The sequence below is a fragment of the Lepidochelys kempii genome, chromosome 3, assembly GCF_965140265.1.
Source record: "Lepidochelys kempii isolate rLepKem1 chromosome 3, rLepKem1.hap2, whole genome shotgun sequence".
NCBI classification, from domain to species: domain Eukaryota; kingdom Metazoa; phylum Chordata; order Testudines; family Cheloniidae; genus Lepidochelys; species Lepidochelys kempii.
Window position 1 is genome coordinate 153,761,834 of NC_133258.1, and position 19,438 is coordinate 153,781,271.

General features: G+C 38.5%; 1 protein-coding gene across 5 annotated transcripts in view; it reads right to left on the minus strand.

Annotated features, from left to right (window-relative positions):
* The window catches only part of RBKS (ribokinase), a 113,386-nt gene that overhangs the window by 26,703 nt on the left and 67,245 nt on the right, over window positions 1-19,438 (minus strand). For all 5 annotated transcript variants that reach the window (XM_073338606.1, XM_073338602.1, XM_073338604.1 and 2 more), the window contains 2 exons: window positions 13,598-13,689; window positions 1,221-1,409 (listed from right to left, as the gene is read on the minus strand). In XM_073338606.1, coding sequence (XP_073194707.1) covers window positions 1,221-1,409; window positions 13,598-13,689 — 281 coding nt within the window. The remainder of the gene's footprint in view (window positions 1-1,220; window positions 1,410-13,597; window positions 13,690-19,438) is intronic.

Here is a 19,438-nt window from a genome sequence, read left to right on the forward strand (position 1 = left end):
CTGACATACAATAGTATCAATACATCACAATGCAAATCTGGTCATAATGATCCTCTGCTTTGAGTGAAGTGGATTTTATTCCCAGCTCTGCCACTGGCCTGCTGAGTGACCCTGGCTAAGTCACTTCATCGCTCCATACCTCAGTTTCCCCATCTAAAATGGGGATGATATTTACCTCCTTTGTAAAGCACTTTGAAATCTACTGATAAAACCACTATAATAAAAACTAGATATTATTATTAATACATTTCAGATATGTGAGGCACCAGATGGTCAAATCTCCAAATGTTTCTATAATGGATTATTGTGGCAGAACATATGTAATAGTATTCTATTACATTCATCAGCTAAACATATAGTTAGTACATACAGTGAGGCAAATTCCACTCTCAGTAACATCAATAGATATAGTTTGGATTGATATCAGATGTAACTGAGCACAAAATGTCCTAGTATACACAATGTGATAATATAATTTTGCTATGAGAACTTTTAACTGTTGCTTTAAAACTGTTGCTTTTCATTTGTGGTTCAGTTAGCAGTCCTAAATTCTGTTAAGGTAGGGTATTCTACATTTCATTTTGAGTAGGAAGGGGGGAAAATCCCCTAAAAATTATAAAGCATACTTGGTCACTGCCCTTTTAATCCTTACCTATCATAAAATGATTGGTCACAACATATTATTTCTGCCTTTTCTGTGTTCTATAGAAGTTGAGCACCTGGTGCAACTTATGCTGGACTAACTAAGGGACTTTGTGGGAGCAGTTCAGACTTGTGTAGGAAGAGACCCTCATGCATTACGTGAAGGGAAGAATTCTTGGGTCTCTCCTTTCTCCCATTCCACTAACTGCAGGGTCATTTCAGTTCTGGAGATGATTAATTACATGACTGTGCAAAGGTGACAACTATAGGGCTGCTGATGCTGCGGACCTCATCCGTAATGGAGTGAGCGAGAGAGAAAGAAATGTACCAACTCCAGCGACAAAGGAAAATGAAGATATCATCCGTGTATACAATAACTTTAGCATATCTACAGCACAGCCTATAAAACTTGAGTGAACGGGCATTTGATATATAACAGGCTGGAAGCAACATATCAGTTTCACATTATAAATTAGCCTTTGCGCTAGTGGCCAGGGATTTGGTTGATTACTCACTGCTTTGCTTTAGTGCTTAAGTAGTCTTTTCCAAGGCAAGACAGTTAAACCACAAAAACATACCGTAGTGTCCACAGCCCTGACCTTCCCAGCAGGAACATGCTTTGGAATAGGCTCAGCCACTGATATCATCACACAGCCTTCTGCTCCCAGAGTAACGATTACTAGTTTGCAGCCTCTTTCTAATAGCATGAGTCCCACCTTCCCAGCATCTTCAGGGCTGCCCACTGGGATGCCTGTTAAAATTTCTGCCTGAAAAATAATCCAAACAAATCAAAATCAGAACCAGATAGCAACTAATTTATCAGAAAATGGTTGAACTTTAAAAGAACATTTAATTCTTTTAAATTTAACTAGGTGAACCAAATATTTTATCTTTCCTAACAACATTCAGAGTTGTGTTTACTGAAGGGTTTTTTCAAACAACTGACTAGGTCGAATTACTGAACCTGCGGTGAATTTGTCCTGTTATGTGTATGTCTGTGGCTTATGATGATGGTATATGCATTTCAGTGTAATCATGCATGTAATACAGACAGACAGAAACACACAGGTTTGGATGAGAGCTCTTTGGTGTAGGGTTGATATAAAATTTAACTATAAATAAACACATGCGTGCGCACACATACACACACAATCAAACAAGCAATGTTTTTATTGCAGGACCATCTTGAAATCATTTCCGCACTCCCATGCAATGTACTGAAATACTCTCAAGCCTTGAATCATATTGGTGTGTGTCTTCTACAATTTAATATCCCTTCATGCACGCTATATTACATTATCCTCCTTCAAATCCCTCCATAACTCACTTCCGCTGTAATACCCAGCTGACCATGGCTGGGCAGGTGGTGATGTGTGGCTACTGCTTTCCATAAGTAACTTGTTTGTTACCTCCTGCTCATCACTGTTAACTCCTTCTCCCATCTGTTTGTTTCATCCATCTGTTGCATCTTCTCATAAATCAAGATCATTTACTTTCTGAGGCAGGGACTGTGTTTGTAAGTCAGGGCTACACAGCCCTTAGCATAATGGGCTCTGATCCCTGATCAAGGTCATGAGTAATTACCAAAAATACAGTAATAATAGACTTTGAAAACTTTTTATGACTAAAATTAGGATTAATATGAAGGCTGTGGAAGTAGGTCTGAGTGCAATCCAGCTCCCACTGAAGTCAATGGAACACTTCAGCCCTGTCTCTCAGTGTCTGTCACTGTTGTTCCCTGGTTCTCTGTCTGCCCCACAACTCCTGAGCAGGGTAGCCTGCCACCCAAGACCTCGCACTCTGGCCTTAAAAGGCCTATAAACCCTGGTACACTGCCCCAGAGAGTTTACAATATAGTTAATGAGATTCTTAATGGGGTTTATTTTGTACATATGCTTAGAATCAAATCCTGCAGCCCTTATTCAGGCAAATCACCCACTGGTTTCAATGGGGGTTTGACTTTATGCTAGCAGGATTTGATTCTGTAAATGTTTTCAGATAAGCATATTTTATAAGTGAGCGTGGCAAGGTGTGGTAACAAATTCTCACAGTTCAAAGTGGTTTTTTGGCCATGCTTAGAAGCTGTCCAAGGGACAAGAATGTACTACATTTTAGATTGAGGAGAAGGTTACTACACTTAGCATGGTTTCTGTTTGGTGGATTAATGTCACTGCTCAACGCCCTCCAGAAATAGAGAATATTTAAATAAATTAAATCCATACAATTTTTTAAAGCTAAAATTCACATTCTCTGAAAATAAGCTAATTAAAAATCAGCATAAAATGTCATATAGTACTTCACAAAACTTGGCAACTATGCCTCTTCTGTGACACTTGCAGGAAACTAGCCAGCCAATAATAGCTGAGTAGAGGGGGAAGTTAGGGATAGTGGATAATTATTTTTTATTAAAGTGTATTTATTTTCATTGTATCAACATAGCCCTTTGTATATTGCTAGTGTAGATCATAAGATCTTTGGAACAGGGACTATGTTTCCCTTTGTGTGCACAGTGCGTTGCACATTATAGGTGCCACTGCAATAAAAATAAATATAATCACGACAACAACTGTACAAATACAACTGTGTAAGCTTGTAAGTGCAGACATGGCCTAAGTGACTTTGGAATTTGCTCCGCCACAAAGGCCAGATTTGTTAACTTTCCAGGCATGCTATTTTTTCAAGCCTTTGGGAAAGGAGTGGGTTTGATTTGGGTAGGGAGACAGTCAGTTTGATTTGGGTTTAATTGGGCTGATTATTATTCATTTTTGCTGCTTTTTGCCCAGTGATTTAACTATGGGGATTTCCTAAGATTCTGAATAACATGAATACATTACTTCAGTTTATATGAAAAATGGTCTTTTTAAATTTTAAAGTGTCCAAAAAATCTTGAGGTTGGCTCTATAGAAATCAAAGCAAAGAGGAAATAGATGCTGTCCTTTCTAAAGCAAAGCTCACATTCTGTCTGCTTAGGTTTTTATGTTGTGGCCATCTTCTGGCACCTAAGTCAAGCAGACTTTTGTCTGAGTAAAAAGAGCAGGATTTGCTCCATTGTTTTGTGATTGGTGTTTTTTTGGTTTAACGAAATTCTGCCACTGCATCCGCTTTGTTGATTACGTCCATACAAAAAATATTTCTTAAGAGATTCTTAAGCAGATAGCTTTGCTGCTACATATGTATGAACATAGCACTCCAGCTGTTTGTTAGCACAGAGATGTAACTCATCTCCAGCAGGATGGTGAAATTAGAACACACTGGAACAAGCTAGGAGCCATTTTCCCACAGAAGTGGCAGAAACCAGACTGATACTTTGTGCCAATAGTTAGAATTTTACAGTAAATGTCAACTGATGTTAAATATAAATCTGCTGTGCTGGGTTATAAATTTCCTCCCACCAATAAAATCTCATTTAAAAACATACAGTGCTACAATTGAAGGAAATAACTAATGGTTGTCTTAAAAAAAACAACAACAAAAAAACACTGTACAATAACAATGCCAAACGCCCAAGATGGACTTTTTAATAGCTTTTGATTGAACTCTCTCTCTCTCTCTATATATATATATAAAGAAGTCTACTTTTCTCTGATTATAAGGGTAAGTCCCACAAAACTGTCAATAAACTAAGTTCAACACAAACATTTAGATCATGAAGCTACTATTTTATTCCAAACATGAGGGTTAACGGAACAGTAAGGTTGAAGAGCCAAGAACTCAAACACCAGAAAAAAAGCAGAGTTAAGGTTGGCTGCTCATCCAAACTCTGCTCCCTTGTTCTTATGCCTTAAAATATGGTCTTTATATTTGTTACATAGTGCAATTTACAATTCCATGAAAAGAATTCAAATCAAAATTAAGGCTACATACAATTTTTATGATAAACACGCTTTATTTTGAGGTATTTATTTTAATGTCAACTATATAAAGCACATTATGTATTTCTATCTAATTTAGTTTGTCTACTATAGTGCTGAAATATATACTTTAAAGAGAATACAAATATAACATCCATAGATAATAAGAATATCATTGGTTTCAGAGTAGCAGCCATGTTAGTCTGTATCCGCAAAAAGAAAAGGAGTACTTGTGGCACCTTAGAGACTAACCAATTTATTTGAGCATAAGCTTTCGTGAGCTACAGCTCCCTTCATCGGATGCATGCAGTGGATGCATCTGATGAAGTGAGCTGTAGCTCACGAAAGCTTATGCTCAAATAAATTTGTTAGTCTCTAAGGTGCCACAAGTACTCCTGTGTCTTTTTAAGAATATCATTGTGACATTCGTGAATGTACTGCATCCATTATAAAAAAGCATATACAAGCTGCAGCCTAGATGCTAACTTGTAGAAAAAAGATAATATAATCTGAGAAACAGTGTGCGATCATGTTACAAAAGACTATATTCAACCTCACTTTTCATTTTCTATCTTTTGAGTGCTTAACTATGTAAGCATAAGTTTATGTAATTGTATGGCATTATATTATATATGGCATTATTTGACAAATATATATTTAAAGACAGACCATATTTTAAGTCATAAACAAAAAGAAGCAAAACTAAGGCCGAGTGTTCAGTTTTACATTTGTTGGGGTTTTTTTTGACACCCAAGTGCTTGGTACCCCAAACATAACATTATATTAAATATAGTGTTTGAGGCATGGAATTGTCTTGATTTGTTTTGTTTTGAAAGGGGAAGATACATTTCAACTATTCAAATTGTGGATCTTGTAATTTAATTGATCAGGAGCTATTTGGCTTGATGCCTCCATAAGCCAGTCACACTTAGCCAAGCCTTCCGAATCATGCCAGATTTTGGGGTCTCTCTGGCTCAACCGAAATTTCCAGGGCCAGATCATCAGCTGGTGTAAATTGCTGTAGTAACAAGGAGTGTAAACTCTTTGGGGAAGGGATCTTTTTGTTCTGTGTTTGTACAGCGCCTAGCACAATGGCCTACTGAGTTCATGACTGGGCTTCTGAGGTGCTGCTGCAATAAAATAATGGAACTGTGATGAGTTACACCAGCTGAGGATATGATCTGCAGTTCTTAAGATTGTCCCAGTTCAAGATACGTGTCAATTTTAAGATATTCCACATTTGAAACCTGCTGAACCAATTCGTTTCAAACTTGACTTGAACCTTAAATTGTATTGAGAACTACATCACAAAGTCTTGATTGTGTGAATCCTTACAGATGAGTAATCCCACTGAAGTCACTGAGATTCTGCTCGTGAGTGAAAGATTGTAAAAGCCGGCCACAAATTAAGTTAGTTATTTGTAGCTTATAATTGTTTCAAATTACCAAGTTTCTAATCAGAATATATGGGGGGAAAACACTTCTCATGCTAGAATAATTCAAAAAAAGGCTGAGTTGCTTGAGCTTACAGCTCTTTCTCCTTTCTGCACCCGCAACACTGTCCAAAGAATCACATATTTCGTTTAAAGACTAAATATGGAAAAATGTCATTCCAAAAGTTATAAACAACTGATAAAGTGGGCTTGGAATGAGGCTGGAATTCAAACGTAACTATATTGTGAAATGCCTACACTCTCTATCAATAATGCAGCAACAGTAATTTCCCAATATATTAACTCTGCAAATGCCAGACCATGCAAAGCTCAAAAGGGTGTTAAGAATGTGGGACAGATTATTGCTTTATGTATCTGATATATCTGTTATCTATTGCTTAGTAAAACTTCTCCCTAATGACTAAATCTCCATATTATAAAGCACTATTTTGATTCCCAATCAATGACAGACATATTGCCATAATCTGAATATACTGCTTAATTGACTCTGATAAGTTATCAGTGATAATGAATAAACTCTTGATTCCAGACATTAATTATTTCTTCAGAAACTATTTAGCTTTCACTAACACAAATAATATGGAGAAATCAATGTGATAATATAACTGTATAACATTTTTCATGATTTTTTCATGACAGCTTGTTTATGGTAGGTCTCTCTCTCATGTAAACTGTTGTTTTTTATATTTATATAATGCCTTTCACCCAGGCATTTTACAGTGCTCTGCAAATATTAACTAATTAATCTTTTGCTTGACCTCTAATAACTAGGTCATTATTATTCTACTTATTTCACAGATAGGGAAAGCAAGGGCCAGACAGATTAGGGGACTCACCTAAGACTGCACAAGTCACTGGCAGAGCTGGGATTACAACTCATATGAATCATGAATCGGACCTTTGCCCCAACATTTAAGCAACTTTGCTTCTTCTGAAAAACTCTAAGTATATTTAGGGTCAGACTTGAATCTCAAATTCATGGGCTGTATTGCTACCTATCCTTCAAGGCGAGGCAGCAATACACGCAAATAGCTCGTGTGATTGTTTTTATTATTTGCATTGTGGTAGCACTTAGAGGCCAGAGCCTCATTGTGCTACGCATTGTACTAACATATCACAAAGAGATGGTCACTGCCCTTGAGGAAGTCAACTTGTACATGTCAGTCTTCTCAACGTTGAAAAAGATTAAATGTTAGAAAAGGTCTCTCTTGTTTTCACTAAAATGAAACTTGATACATTTATTCTGCATTTCTTTCATTAGAAGAATTAGGAGAATGGAGAGCTAGCACATTCCTGCAGAAACCTCAGGGATTAAACTATGTTACATCTGGTGTACAGAGAATTAACAAACCAGTTTCAACAAGCTTGATCTTTCTGGGAAAAGAAGAGGGGGAAAAAACTAAAATACAAGCTAAGCAAAGAAAGAACTGATAACCTTGCAAGATTTGTTTTGAGCATTTTGTTCATAAACCACATAAAAAGAACTGACAGATGTAAAAAATATTTATTACTGAAGCAAGCAAGAGTAAAAAGAACAGCTTGTGAAAACCTTCTAGACAAACTAATGGTAGATGTTCCACTGATATAGCATAACTTTGTTTGCTTCTTTCCAGCACATACATCCATAAGGAACAAGATATACTGTTATACCATATCCGGCATGCAGAAGCATTAATATCTAAAGTGTTTAATAAATGACAGACATTGAGGTGTGAAATTATATTAAATACACACATGTTTGGGATATGATATCACGTGGTAAAGTTTGCAACTACACCTGACACCTCCATGCATTTGATATTTTGTGAAGGAAGAGGCTGAAAGACTTCACAGTCAAGATGCTGACCTATGAAAAGGTAAACAATAGAACATTCCTGACTCTATCACGAGTGTTTTCAGACAATCCTGAGATATGTTTTTTCTTTAGTTATGTAACAATATGAATTATAGTATGGCTCTTACCACTGAATGCTGGATGCCATAATCTAATTGGCTGTTTCATCATTTCTGCTGATACCATACTCCTATGTATACTAACATGAGGTTAATAGCTTCCTATTAATATACCTAGGAAACTTTAGCACCTGTAGACGTATGTTGATAAGTACCAACATTAAGGAAATTTTGGCAAGTTGTGTCATAAATACCTGAATATATATATATATATATATATACACACAAAAACTTAATTTGGCCTTGAACATGTACCTCCGCAGATGTGTCCATGTTAAATAGAATATCCTGGAAACAGTTGAACTGGATCTCTGTACATCTGTTAATTGCTAAAAGAATTAACCTTACTCACTAGAAGGACAAGGAAGCTCCATCTGCGAAGCAGTTTGTTACAGACATAGTAAAGACAGCTTTATTAAAGTTATTAATTACTTGTATTATAGTAGCCCATAGAAACTCCAATCAAGGATCAGAGCCCCTCAAGGAGTGGAATACCAGCCATGGGATTTAGCCAGACAAAGGTAATTCAAGATTTAGTGAAAGGAGTTTCAGTGGAGTGGTGAGGGTGGAAACTGGCTTGAATGGGGTCAAGAATGGAGCTGGAAGATTGGAACTTAAGACAGCAATTGTAGATGGCACATCCAATAACCTTGGTGAGGAAGGGGAGAACAGAGATATGGCAGTAGATGGAGAGGCAGGTGGGGTCAAAATTGGGTTGAATGGAGGACACATAGTATGATTTTGAAAGAAAATGGATGACATACCTAAAATATATACAAGAAACAACAGGAGAGTTGTAGATTGCCAAAATGTGTATATCCAAGACGAGAAGTAAAATAAAGAAACATAATAGTTAAAGACTGCGGGATAAAGAGTTTGTTTTCTATTCTCTCTTTAGTGGGATTCCTACATATTAAACTGTTATTGCTACATTATAGGTGGAACTTGTAGAGACACCTATACTTAATGTTGCCAGACACTTCCCATTCTAAATTACTTATTTAAATTACTAAAAAGTTACTTATAACTTTGCCAAACTTTAACCATTTGGGCTGAAATTTTCCATGCCAGTGTCTACCTCAGGTTGAATTTTTGAGGAAATTTCAGCTAAAATGGTTCAGCTGTTTCTGTAAACAAGGGCAACCAGTTTTTCCCTGTTTTGCCATGTTATTATGATTATGATTATTATTTTTTAACAATTTCTTTGAGAATCTCTAGCATCTCAATGCCACATATCAAATGAGTAGGATAAAAAGAACTATTGAATAACTTTGTTGTTGTTGTCCTTTATGATCGAAGATAACATTGATGATATTATCTCTTGTTAGTACAATTGTGGCTAAAAAGTCCAGTGTGCGGGTGGCAGTCCTTTCCACATTGAGTACATATATAGCTCGATACCAAGGAAGGGATTACAGTCTATGCTGGTGTAATCTAATGCTGTTTACAACTCAGCGTTTGTGCCTCAAGAGCCATATGGTAATTAATCTCGAACTAACTCCATCACTGACTGCTGCTTGCCAGAGTGATCTGTCTGTTGCTGACAACTCCCAGCTGTCAACGTCAATGTTGCATTGCTTCAAGTTATGCTTCAGTGTGTCCTTGAAGTGTTTCTTCTGGTCGCCTTGTGTGCAGTTACCCACTTTAAATTCACCATACAGCAACTGCTTTGGCATTCTGGTGTCATCCATCCTCAGTTCATGACCAGCCCAACGTAACTGTGATGTGATGAGCAATCCTTGTAGAGTGGCTGTGTTCCAGAACCTCGTTATTGCTAACTTTATCCTGCCATTTGATGTGGAGTATGGCACACAGATGTTGTAAATGGAACTTATCTAGAAACTTGATGTGATGCCTGTAGCAGGTCCAGGTTTTGCACTCACACAACAAATTGGACAGCACAACCGCTTTATAAACTCTTATTTCGGTTTGAAGCCTAATACAATGTTGCTGCCAGACTCTGCCTGACTGATGACGTATGAATTGTTCACTGAATGAGGCAGAGGCCCTGTCAAAAAAGCTAGCATGTAATCGTGTCATTAGACTGTATCACAATGCACATGCACATGAGGGTCAAACTAACATTGCACTGGCAACCTAAATTCAGGCATTTTCTAACTTTTGAGTCCTCAATTTTGCAACATAAACATTCTTTTAACCTAGTTCTTTTGAATGTAACACAATATGCCTGATACTATATATACCATACAGAAAAAAAAAGAGAGAGAGAGATACTATGCTGGCATTGGCTGAAGTGGGATTTGCACTGACGCTAAGCATTTCTCATTAGTGTTATCTTCAAACAGAGGTTTCTGAAAGGAACTATTGAGCCACATTTTTTTAATTACATCAGTGAAAATCTGTAGTAACTCCACTGAAGCCAACAGATTTATATTACTGTATGTCATAAATATAAAGGGAAGGGTAAACCCCTTTGAAATCCCTCCTGGCCAGGGGAAAGCTCCTCTCACCTGTAAAGGGTTAAGAAGCTAAAGGTAACCTCGCTGGCACCTGACCAAAATGACCAATGAGGAGACAAGATACTTTCAAAAGCTGGGAGGAGGGAGAGAAACAAAGGGTCTGTGTCTGTCTGTAGTCGTCTTGGCCGGGGACAGAACAGGAATGGAGTCTTAGAACTTTTAGTAAGTAATCTAGCTAGGTATGTGTTAGATTATGATTTCTTTAAATGGCTGAGAAAAGAATTGTGCTGAATAGAATAACTATTTCTGTCTGTGTATCTTTTTGTAACTTAAGGTTTTGCCTAGAGGGGTTCTCTATGTTTTTGAATCTAATTACCCTGTAAGATATCTACCATCCTGATTTTACAGGGGGGATTTCTTTATTTCTATTTACTTCTATTTTTTATTAAAAGTCTTCTTGTAAAACACTGAATGCTTTTTCATTGTTTTCAGATCCAAGGGTTTGGGTCTGTGGTCACCTATGCAAATTGGTGAGGCTTTTTACCAAACCTTGTCCAGGAAGTGGGGTGCAAGGTTTTGGGAAGTATTTTGGGGGGAAGGACGCGTCCAAACAGCTCTTCCCCAGTAACCAGTATTAGTTTGATGGTGGTAGCGGCCAGTCCAAGGATAACGGGGGTAATATTTTGTACCTTGGGGAAGTTTTGACCTAAGCTGGTAAAGATAAGCTTAGGAGGTTTTTCATGCAGGTCCCCACATCTGTACCCTAGAGTTCAGAGTGGGGGAGGAACCGTGACAGTGTAACTGAGATCATTTGCACCACTGTCTCTCCCAATTACAACACGAAAGCTGTGAAATATGTAATTGGTATATGTTGCCATTACATGACATATTTTCATACATGATTGATGGTCCTGGTAGACATATATGTACATAAATCTACCTACCAAAATCCTCAAATGCATATATTAAAGTGATTTGAAATTTAAGGAAGTCATAACAGGAAAATGAAAACATATGGAACTTGAATATATAACAATTGCTAAATAAAAACATACTGATATAAAATACCTTTTAAATTTCTGACATGAGAAAAACAAATGCTTCGACTGCTTCTGTTTTCTTAACAAAAGAAGAAAACTCTGACAGAAGCTCATCCCTGAAAAGAGATTCTAACAATGACAAATCAGCATGCATGGATGGGATGAAGGAAGATACAGATGATTACTATACTTCTGGTAATGAAATGGATTTCATTGTAAAGTGCAAAAGGTTACTGTTATAAATATTAAGTTGCAAAGAAAACTATCTACCTGTAATTCTCATTCTCAGAAAGTGCTTTAACAGGGCATTACTCTTGGGTCTGCGCTCCAGAACATCACAGGCAGGAACTTCCATAAAATTAGTATTTTAAAATGAATAAACCTCCTGATCAGCAGAAGTTTTGTGCCTATACTTGCTGAGGGGATAGTGTGATCCCTACTGTCTCCAACTGATAGTTCCTTTTTTAAGCAAACAGTAGAAAGCAAAAAGAATGCAAATTGAACCTCCAACTCTGCAGGTAATGTGTGTGAGAGAGTGGGGATCTATTATAATTATACACCTGTATTTCTTCTCAGAAAGGAAGTAATTTTCTTTTCTCCAAGTGGTAGTAATAATATATACCTACACTAGCAGACTAAAAATCTCAAGGGATGTCTCTATGAAAGCTGAAGTTGTAGCAATAAATTGTAACATAGAGGATATGGCAACATTCATGTTGGAAGTAGCAGTGAGAAAAAATATCAGGGATAGAACAGTAATAAAGAAGTACGTTTTTGTATTTAACAAGTAGGGGATAAAATCCCACAGCCAAACAAGTCAACAGTGACAACCAGGAAAAAAAACACCCTGAAATGAACTAGAGGAGTGGGAGAGTTCGGCTGCTCTCAGCTCCAAAATAGGTCCTGTAGCACAGTTAGGCAACTCTTGGATTAATGGCCTTAAGGAGAGCCAGGCAATAAAGCTTTCAGAGAACTCCACGTGTCTAACCTGCAAATCGCCCGGAAAGGAATGATTAGAGGCTGGCTCTGAACATTCTCCGTCATCTCATGTAGCTGAGTTGTGATGGCTGTTAGATTTGTCTGAGCCACAAGAGATGTCACTGCTAGTGGAGCTGGAAAATCAGCCCCCAGACTCTTGATGAGCCACAATGACTGACCTTGCAGGAAAGGGCTGACTACTTTGCAGATGCCGAAATGCTGTGGTGGGCTAACTTAAATAGACCTGCAGCAAAATGGGTACTGCTGACACAATTTTGATGCCTGTTTGGGTCATTTAGAACTTGTCCACTGATGTCTTATAGGCCATCATGGGATTGGTTTTAGCAGAAATTTCAGAAGAGGCTTAGTCTTGATGTACAACCTTCAGCCAGGGATGTTGGGATGGTGATCCCACAGCAAGCTGAGTCATGGTTTCCCCTAAACCCTATGTCATGTTCACCAGGGATCTCTTAAAATCATATTCAAGGTATGTCTTTTACTTGCTTGTTGCTCCTCACACATGTCTGATAAATAAGAGAGAAAACCATAGCGACAGTAACAAAAATATACAGCAGCAAATTCAAACAAGAGCCTTGTGGGACTCTCAGACCAACTTGTTTCCTGTGACACATGCAATCATTTGTTTTTGGATAAATATTATCCTAACAATGGCAGAGAAAAGGGTTGGGGAGAAGAGAGAAAATCTTGGAAATTGACAAACTGGAAAAATGGAGGGTTCCCCTGTTGTACACTGGCAGCAGCAGCCCATAAAAGTCCCTCTGCTATGTGAACTGAAAAGGTAACTAACAGGTAAGGACATACGGAGCTGCTTGTACCCTCTCAGCTGCAGCACACACACAAACACCATCTCTGGCAAGGCAGGTTAAGAGCATCACAATGCTATATCTAATGACACTCCCATTATTCACATAGAGGGAAGACAAGGCTGGGAGTGAGGATCTATTTTAATATGTACCATTTAGAGCAAAACACATTTTAAGAGTGTTTTATTTATGGATCTCATGTTCACTCATCCACTCCCCTCTTGGTAACCCACCTTATGGCCAAGAAGGGCTGGCCTCAGCTCTCTTGGGAGCCTATTAATTCTACTTCAAATGCTTTCTAGAAGGGTTATTCAACAGTGAAGCGAAGTATTCCTCCTTCCTCACTGGACTTGGGGCCAACAGTCCCTGGAGACGGAGTCCCTTTTAAGTTTCACTGTCCACGTCACTGTTCTCTAACATGACAGCTGGCCATTACCTCACTTTCGTTGCAACAGAAGATGTCGGCATGGGTGTAAAATTGTGGATCTAGTTCAGCATGAGCTGGAGCAGGATTAAATAAGGTCTTCACTGCAACAGAATGGAAAAAGTTGTCTAAATCAATGGCATTTTTGCATAATACGTTTACAAACCACTGCCTGGAACCCCAAACTTCCTACTGCAGCTAATACATTTCAGCTCCTCATCTTCTCCCCACAGATATGCAAACTACAAATGGAAAACCTGTCTTATGAAAGGAGACTCAAGGAGCTTGGCTTGTTTAGTCTAACCAAAAGAAGGTTGAGGGGAGATATGATTGCTCTCTATAAATATATCAGAGGGATAAATACCAGAGAGGGAGAGGAATTATTTAGGCTCAGTACCAATGTGGACACAAGAACAAATGGATATAAACTGCTCATCGGGAAGTTTAGACTTGAAATTCGACAAAGGTTTCTAATCGTCAGAGGAGTTAAGTTTTGGAATAGCCTTCCAAGGGAAGCAGTGGGGGCAAAAGACCTATCTGGCTTTAAGATTAAACTCGATAAGTTTATGGAGGAGATGGTATGATGGGATAATATGATTCTGGCAATTAATTGATCTTTAAATATTCATGGTAAATAGGCCCAATGGCCTGTGATGGGATGTTAGATGGGGTGGGATCTGAGTTACTACAGAGAATTCTTTCCTGGGTATCTGGCTGGTGAACCTTGCCCATATACTCAGGGTTCAGCTGATCGCCATATCTGGGGTCAGGAAGGAATTTTCCTCCAGGGCAGATTGGAAGAGGCCCTGGAGGTTTTTCGCCTTCCTCTGTAGCATGGGGCACGGGTCACTTGCTGGAGGATTCTCTGCACCTTGAAGTCTTTAAACCATGATTTGAGGATATCAATGGCTTAGACAGAGGTGGGAGGTTTATCACAGGAGTGGGTGGGTGAGATTCTGTGGCCTGCATTGTGCAGAAGGTCAGACTAGATGATCATAATAGTCCCTTCTGACCTTAATATCTATGAATCTACTCACAGACATACAAAACCCGAAAAACCCTGTTTTTTCATTTTACAAAGTATTTAACCATTTTCTTAATTGTATTACAGAAAAATATATAAACCCTCCAAACTGACATTCATTCATCTGCTGTTAGGGGAAAATGAGAGGAGAGCATTAGGCAAGATTCAAGCTGTATTCAAAAGATTTTTTAACCAAAAAAAAAAAAAAAAATCTAAATGTAGATATCTAACATAAATCATTTCATTTGTGCAGTGTCTTCCCTCTGAATATTTACTAACATGAGCTTTACTAACTTTGATTTAGCCTCAGAACTTCCTAGGAGGAAGGTGAGCATTGTAATCTTCATTTTACACAGGAGGAAACTGGGACACAGAGTGACGAAGGCTTTGTCTAGACTACTATTTTAAAGTGTTAGGAGGTGTTAGCTAATGTTCCAACACTAGTATAGCTGGTGGAGATGATATCTTGGTTAAAACCTGTCCAAGTGTGTTAGCTAATACCTCCTAACAACTTGCCTTTAAACTTACTCTAGACAAAGCCTCAGGCCTCGTCTACACTAGAATAGGTTTGCCATATCAGTAGAGTGTAAGTGACTACCCAATGTAACACATAAATCTATGGATTCCTTGTTCTGCCAATCTCCTGGTTAATACATCTTTCCTTAGCTATAAGATCATCCCTTCTTCCATATGAAACATAACCTCTTAGATTAGAAATTTTACTTCTATTCAGTGACAAAAGTTTTCAAACTTGCAAGTCTGGCTCTTAAATCTATATTTAGGCACCTGAGCATAACAGCCTGAATTTCAGACATGCCAGCACTTATGAATCCCATTTATTTGAACAGAAGCTTCAGGTGATCAGAAACTTCAGTAATATGAATAAATATGAATGTAGAAGCTGAACTTTAGACACTCAAGATTTGAAAATTTAGGCCCGTGACCACTTTTCAACTTCACAATTCCTCTCTATCTTCTTATCATTTGAAAACGCTGTTGCAGACAAAACAACTACATTACAAGAACGTTACTGAAGTTGCAAAATCAAGCACTCAGAAGTTAGGAAATGCTAGAAGTAGCCTTGCCTGTGCAGCCTTAATTCAGCCCCCTTGTGCATCTGATTTATGATACAGTCTAATTATATTATTACATCACATTTTTTTCATAGTTTTTCTTAATTTTGAGTACTTGTCTTTGCCACCTTAATAATGTTCTATCGACACTGGTTTTGTATGTAATTTCCTAGTATTTTTTTAAAAAGAAAAATGAAAACTGAAATGCCATCATCTGGCATCATATTGAGATACTCACGTAGATCATCAGCAGGACTGGAACTTCTAGATCCACTGCACAGACCTCTGCCATTTGAGCTAACAGAGTAACTAATAGCAGTAATAGTTTGTTATCCTTTATGTGGACCAGCACTAAAGGAGCATGGAACACTTTGCCAGTGGGTTTCACAGATATTCGCTGACAGCAGAGGAATGTAAGACTCAGGAATCTCGGGTGCCATTGCAGGCTCTGGAGGGAGTGCATCTAGTGGGCACAGACTCTTCTGCCCATTCCCTGCAAGCTTAACCCCTTATCCCCGGTCCTGTCTCTTCTCCATCCTCGGCCCGCCCCATTTCAGTCTTGTTCTCCTTACCTAGCTGGAGTTAGTCTCCATTCCGCAGCCTTTTCATCCCAGTCCTAGACTCTTTGTCCACTCATTTCTAGTCTCAACCCTGTGAACTTCCTGTCCTAATCTTTCTCCCACCACTCCCAATCTTCACAACCTCCCTGTGCGCTCAGTCCCAGTGTGCTTGCCCAGCTCTGGCCTGCAGCAACCAGGAACAGGAATTATAAGGAAAGTCTTGCAAACCCCCAGCTGGATACATTTCCATCCATAGAGAACTGCATCACAATTCTCTTCCAACACAGCATTAATGGGCCTGATATTAACAACTTCCATTTCATATTGTCCATCATCTCCAAGGCACTTTGGGATCCTCACAAACTTTTCAAACGTAGGAAGAACTGCACTCCCCACTGAAATGGAGCCACCTCTGGGAAGGGACATGGTAGCAGTTTAACAGCACACAGCAACATTAGACAGCAGTTAAAAGGAAGAATACAGTATTCAGATCAAACTTTCAGGGGAATTTATGCACACTTAATATAGTTCCTCAAGACGGAGTCTAACTAGGATAGATCAGAGGCACCCTTGCTCTTGTACAAACTGTCATGGAATCTTTAACAACCAGAGACATTGGGAAAACCAATCTTTTCCATCTGTACCCTGCAAAACCAATACAAATGAGATTCACTGAATGGAAAAATAGGGCTCCTAGGTCTCCATCCATCCTCACCCCCTTTTTCTTATTCCTTTTAATTAAAAAACAAAAACAAAAAAGCACCAAATTCAAAACAGAGATTTGAGGCATCTGGATGTGCATGTGTTAAACAAAAATAGTCTAGTGTCCTTCCTAACATATAGTATTGCATTATACATGAGGGTGCTGCAGGCTAAACCATGGGAAACAACTGACAGTCAGGATGGGTTTAAGATTCCACAGTGTTATAAAGCAAAACATTTACTTAGATTTAACTGTACAGAGCATTTGCCGATGTGCAGCATATTATCCATGGCAGAGTTGGCCCACATATTAGCAAAGGTTTGACGGCACAACTATTCCAGATTGAAGGCTCAGAACAGTATCAGTCCTAAGGCTGCTCCTGTCTCTAGCTGACACATTGTACTGCCTAATGTTGCTAAGGCTATGTCTACATTGCGTACTTTACAGCGGCACCGCTACAGCCGTGCCGCTGTAAGGTACACAGTGTAGCCGCTATTTATCGGCAGGACAGAGCTCTCCTGCTGACAAAAAAAAAAACAAACAAAAAAAACCCAACCCACCTGCAATGAGGGGCGGTAGTTTTGTTGGCAGGAGAGTGACAAAGGGCTGTCCGCATTGGTGCTTTTCGTTGGTAAAACTTTTGTCAGTCTTGGTGTGTGTGTTTTTCACATCCCTGACAGACAAAAGTTTTACTGATGAGAGTGCAAAGTAGACATAGGCATAGTCTTTGCTGGCCCATTCAACGTGTTGTTTTTTCACACTTCCATTTAATAGTGAAACACTCCATTTCTCCTTTGTCAGAGACTCATCTCTTAGCTTAAGGAGGTACAGAGAAGTAAAATGATTTGATCAGGATCACACACTGAGTCAGTGGCAGAGTTGACACCACAACCCAGGAGTTCTGACTTCAAGTCCACTGTTTTAACCACTACACTAAATTACTTTGACCGTTTGGATAAAGTGCAGTCAGTAAAGGCCTTAAAAAAATCCCCTTCTCTCATGTATTCCAGGTATTCCCTAAATAACTGAGGTCTTCAAAGGATAACAGAATTATCTGAAAAATAAAATTTATCTGCAGAAAAAAATGGAAAAAAGCTAAAGTTTACATTAGCCTAAAAGAAACATTCCCCCACCCCCGCATTTACCATTGTTAAAATATTTAAGAGGATAAATTTTGGGGACTGCCTGTTCAGATTGCCCCATGCCTATCCTGTCATGACAATACAGCTGGTGACTGGCATGCTAAAAAGCTGCTGCTGTATAATTGATGAAATTATGCGTGTTGGTTCTGGTCTGCATATATTTATTTCAAAGCAAAGGAACCTGTTTGACAGAAACATTATAAATAATTACAATTATAAAACTGTCAAGGCTTAAATTCAAGGTCTCAGAGAAAACTTCTTCCCATGCTAGTTTTGTCCTTTTGTATTTGGTAAAATAGATTTTTTTCTACTCTATGAGCTTTTGTTTTGTTTTGTTTTTTAATGGAGATCAAGCAGCATGGCTCTGGCTTCTTAACTTGTCATCCATGATGTCAGCACATTACTGGGAATGGTGTTTGGCAGTTAACTTGTACTCAGTTTTCTAGCTGGCTCTACAACACCGAGAAGGTAATGTGTAATTAGCAGCCACTATTTAATTTCCCAAATATATTGATTTAGAAACCAGAAAAACATTCCCCATTAGATTTCACATTTTTAAGATAGGTTAAATTTTGAGAATAAGGTATTTCAGAGGGCCCCTTTGAAGATATTTTGCAGTCACACAACATGAGGTTTTTCTGTTGGGAGAATGTCCTACGCCTGCCCTAGTGGCTTATAGGGAGTTGTTTGACAGTTGTCTCAGAGCAGCAGCCAAAATGGGCTGAGAAGATAGGCTTCCATGGTGGAGATGGATCCAAGTTAAGAAACCGTAGGGGACTGTGTTGGACTACCAAAACAGATGTTAAACTGCAATTTGGAAAGCACTTGGGTCTCACAAAAGTTTTCTGATTGATAAACCAAATGTAGAGGTGGAAAGGAATCACAAACAAACTCATGTAATTCATATTTGTATCAAAATAATTTTGAATTCATGATACTATTATGTGGATTTTTGTTCCAATGTGCACAATCCTATTAATGATATCCATAAACACTTATAACAATTTAAGTTTTAGGGCCAGATTCTCCCATCTTGCACTTTACACAGTTGTTTAAGCAGTGCAAAGTATATGCAAAATGTGTTTAAAATGCCACTAAATCTGATTTCTCTCCTCACTTACACCTATGATAACATTTTAAACCAACTTTGCACTGGTATAGATGACCTCAGGAGGTAAAAGGCAGTGGATAATCAGGTCCTCAAATCTTTCTAAACCAGGGGTTCTCAAACTTCATTGCACTGTGATCTCCTTCTGACAACAAAAATTACTACACAATCCTGGGAGGGGGGACCGAAGCTGGAGCCCTCCTGCCCTGCGGGGGGGCCCAAAGGCAAAACCCAAACCCCTCC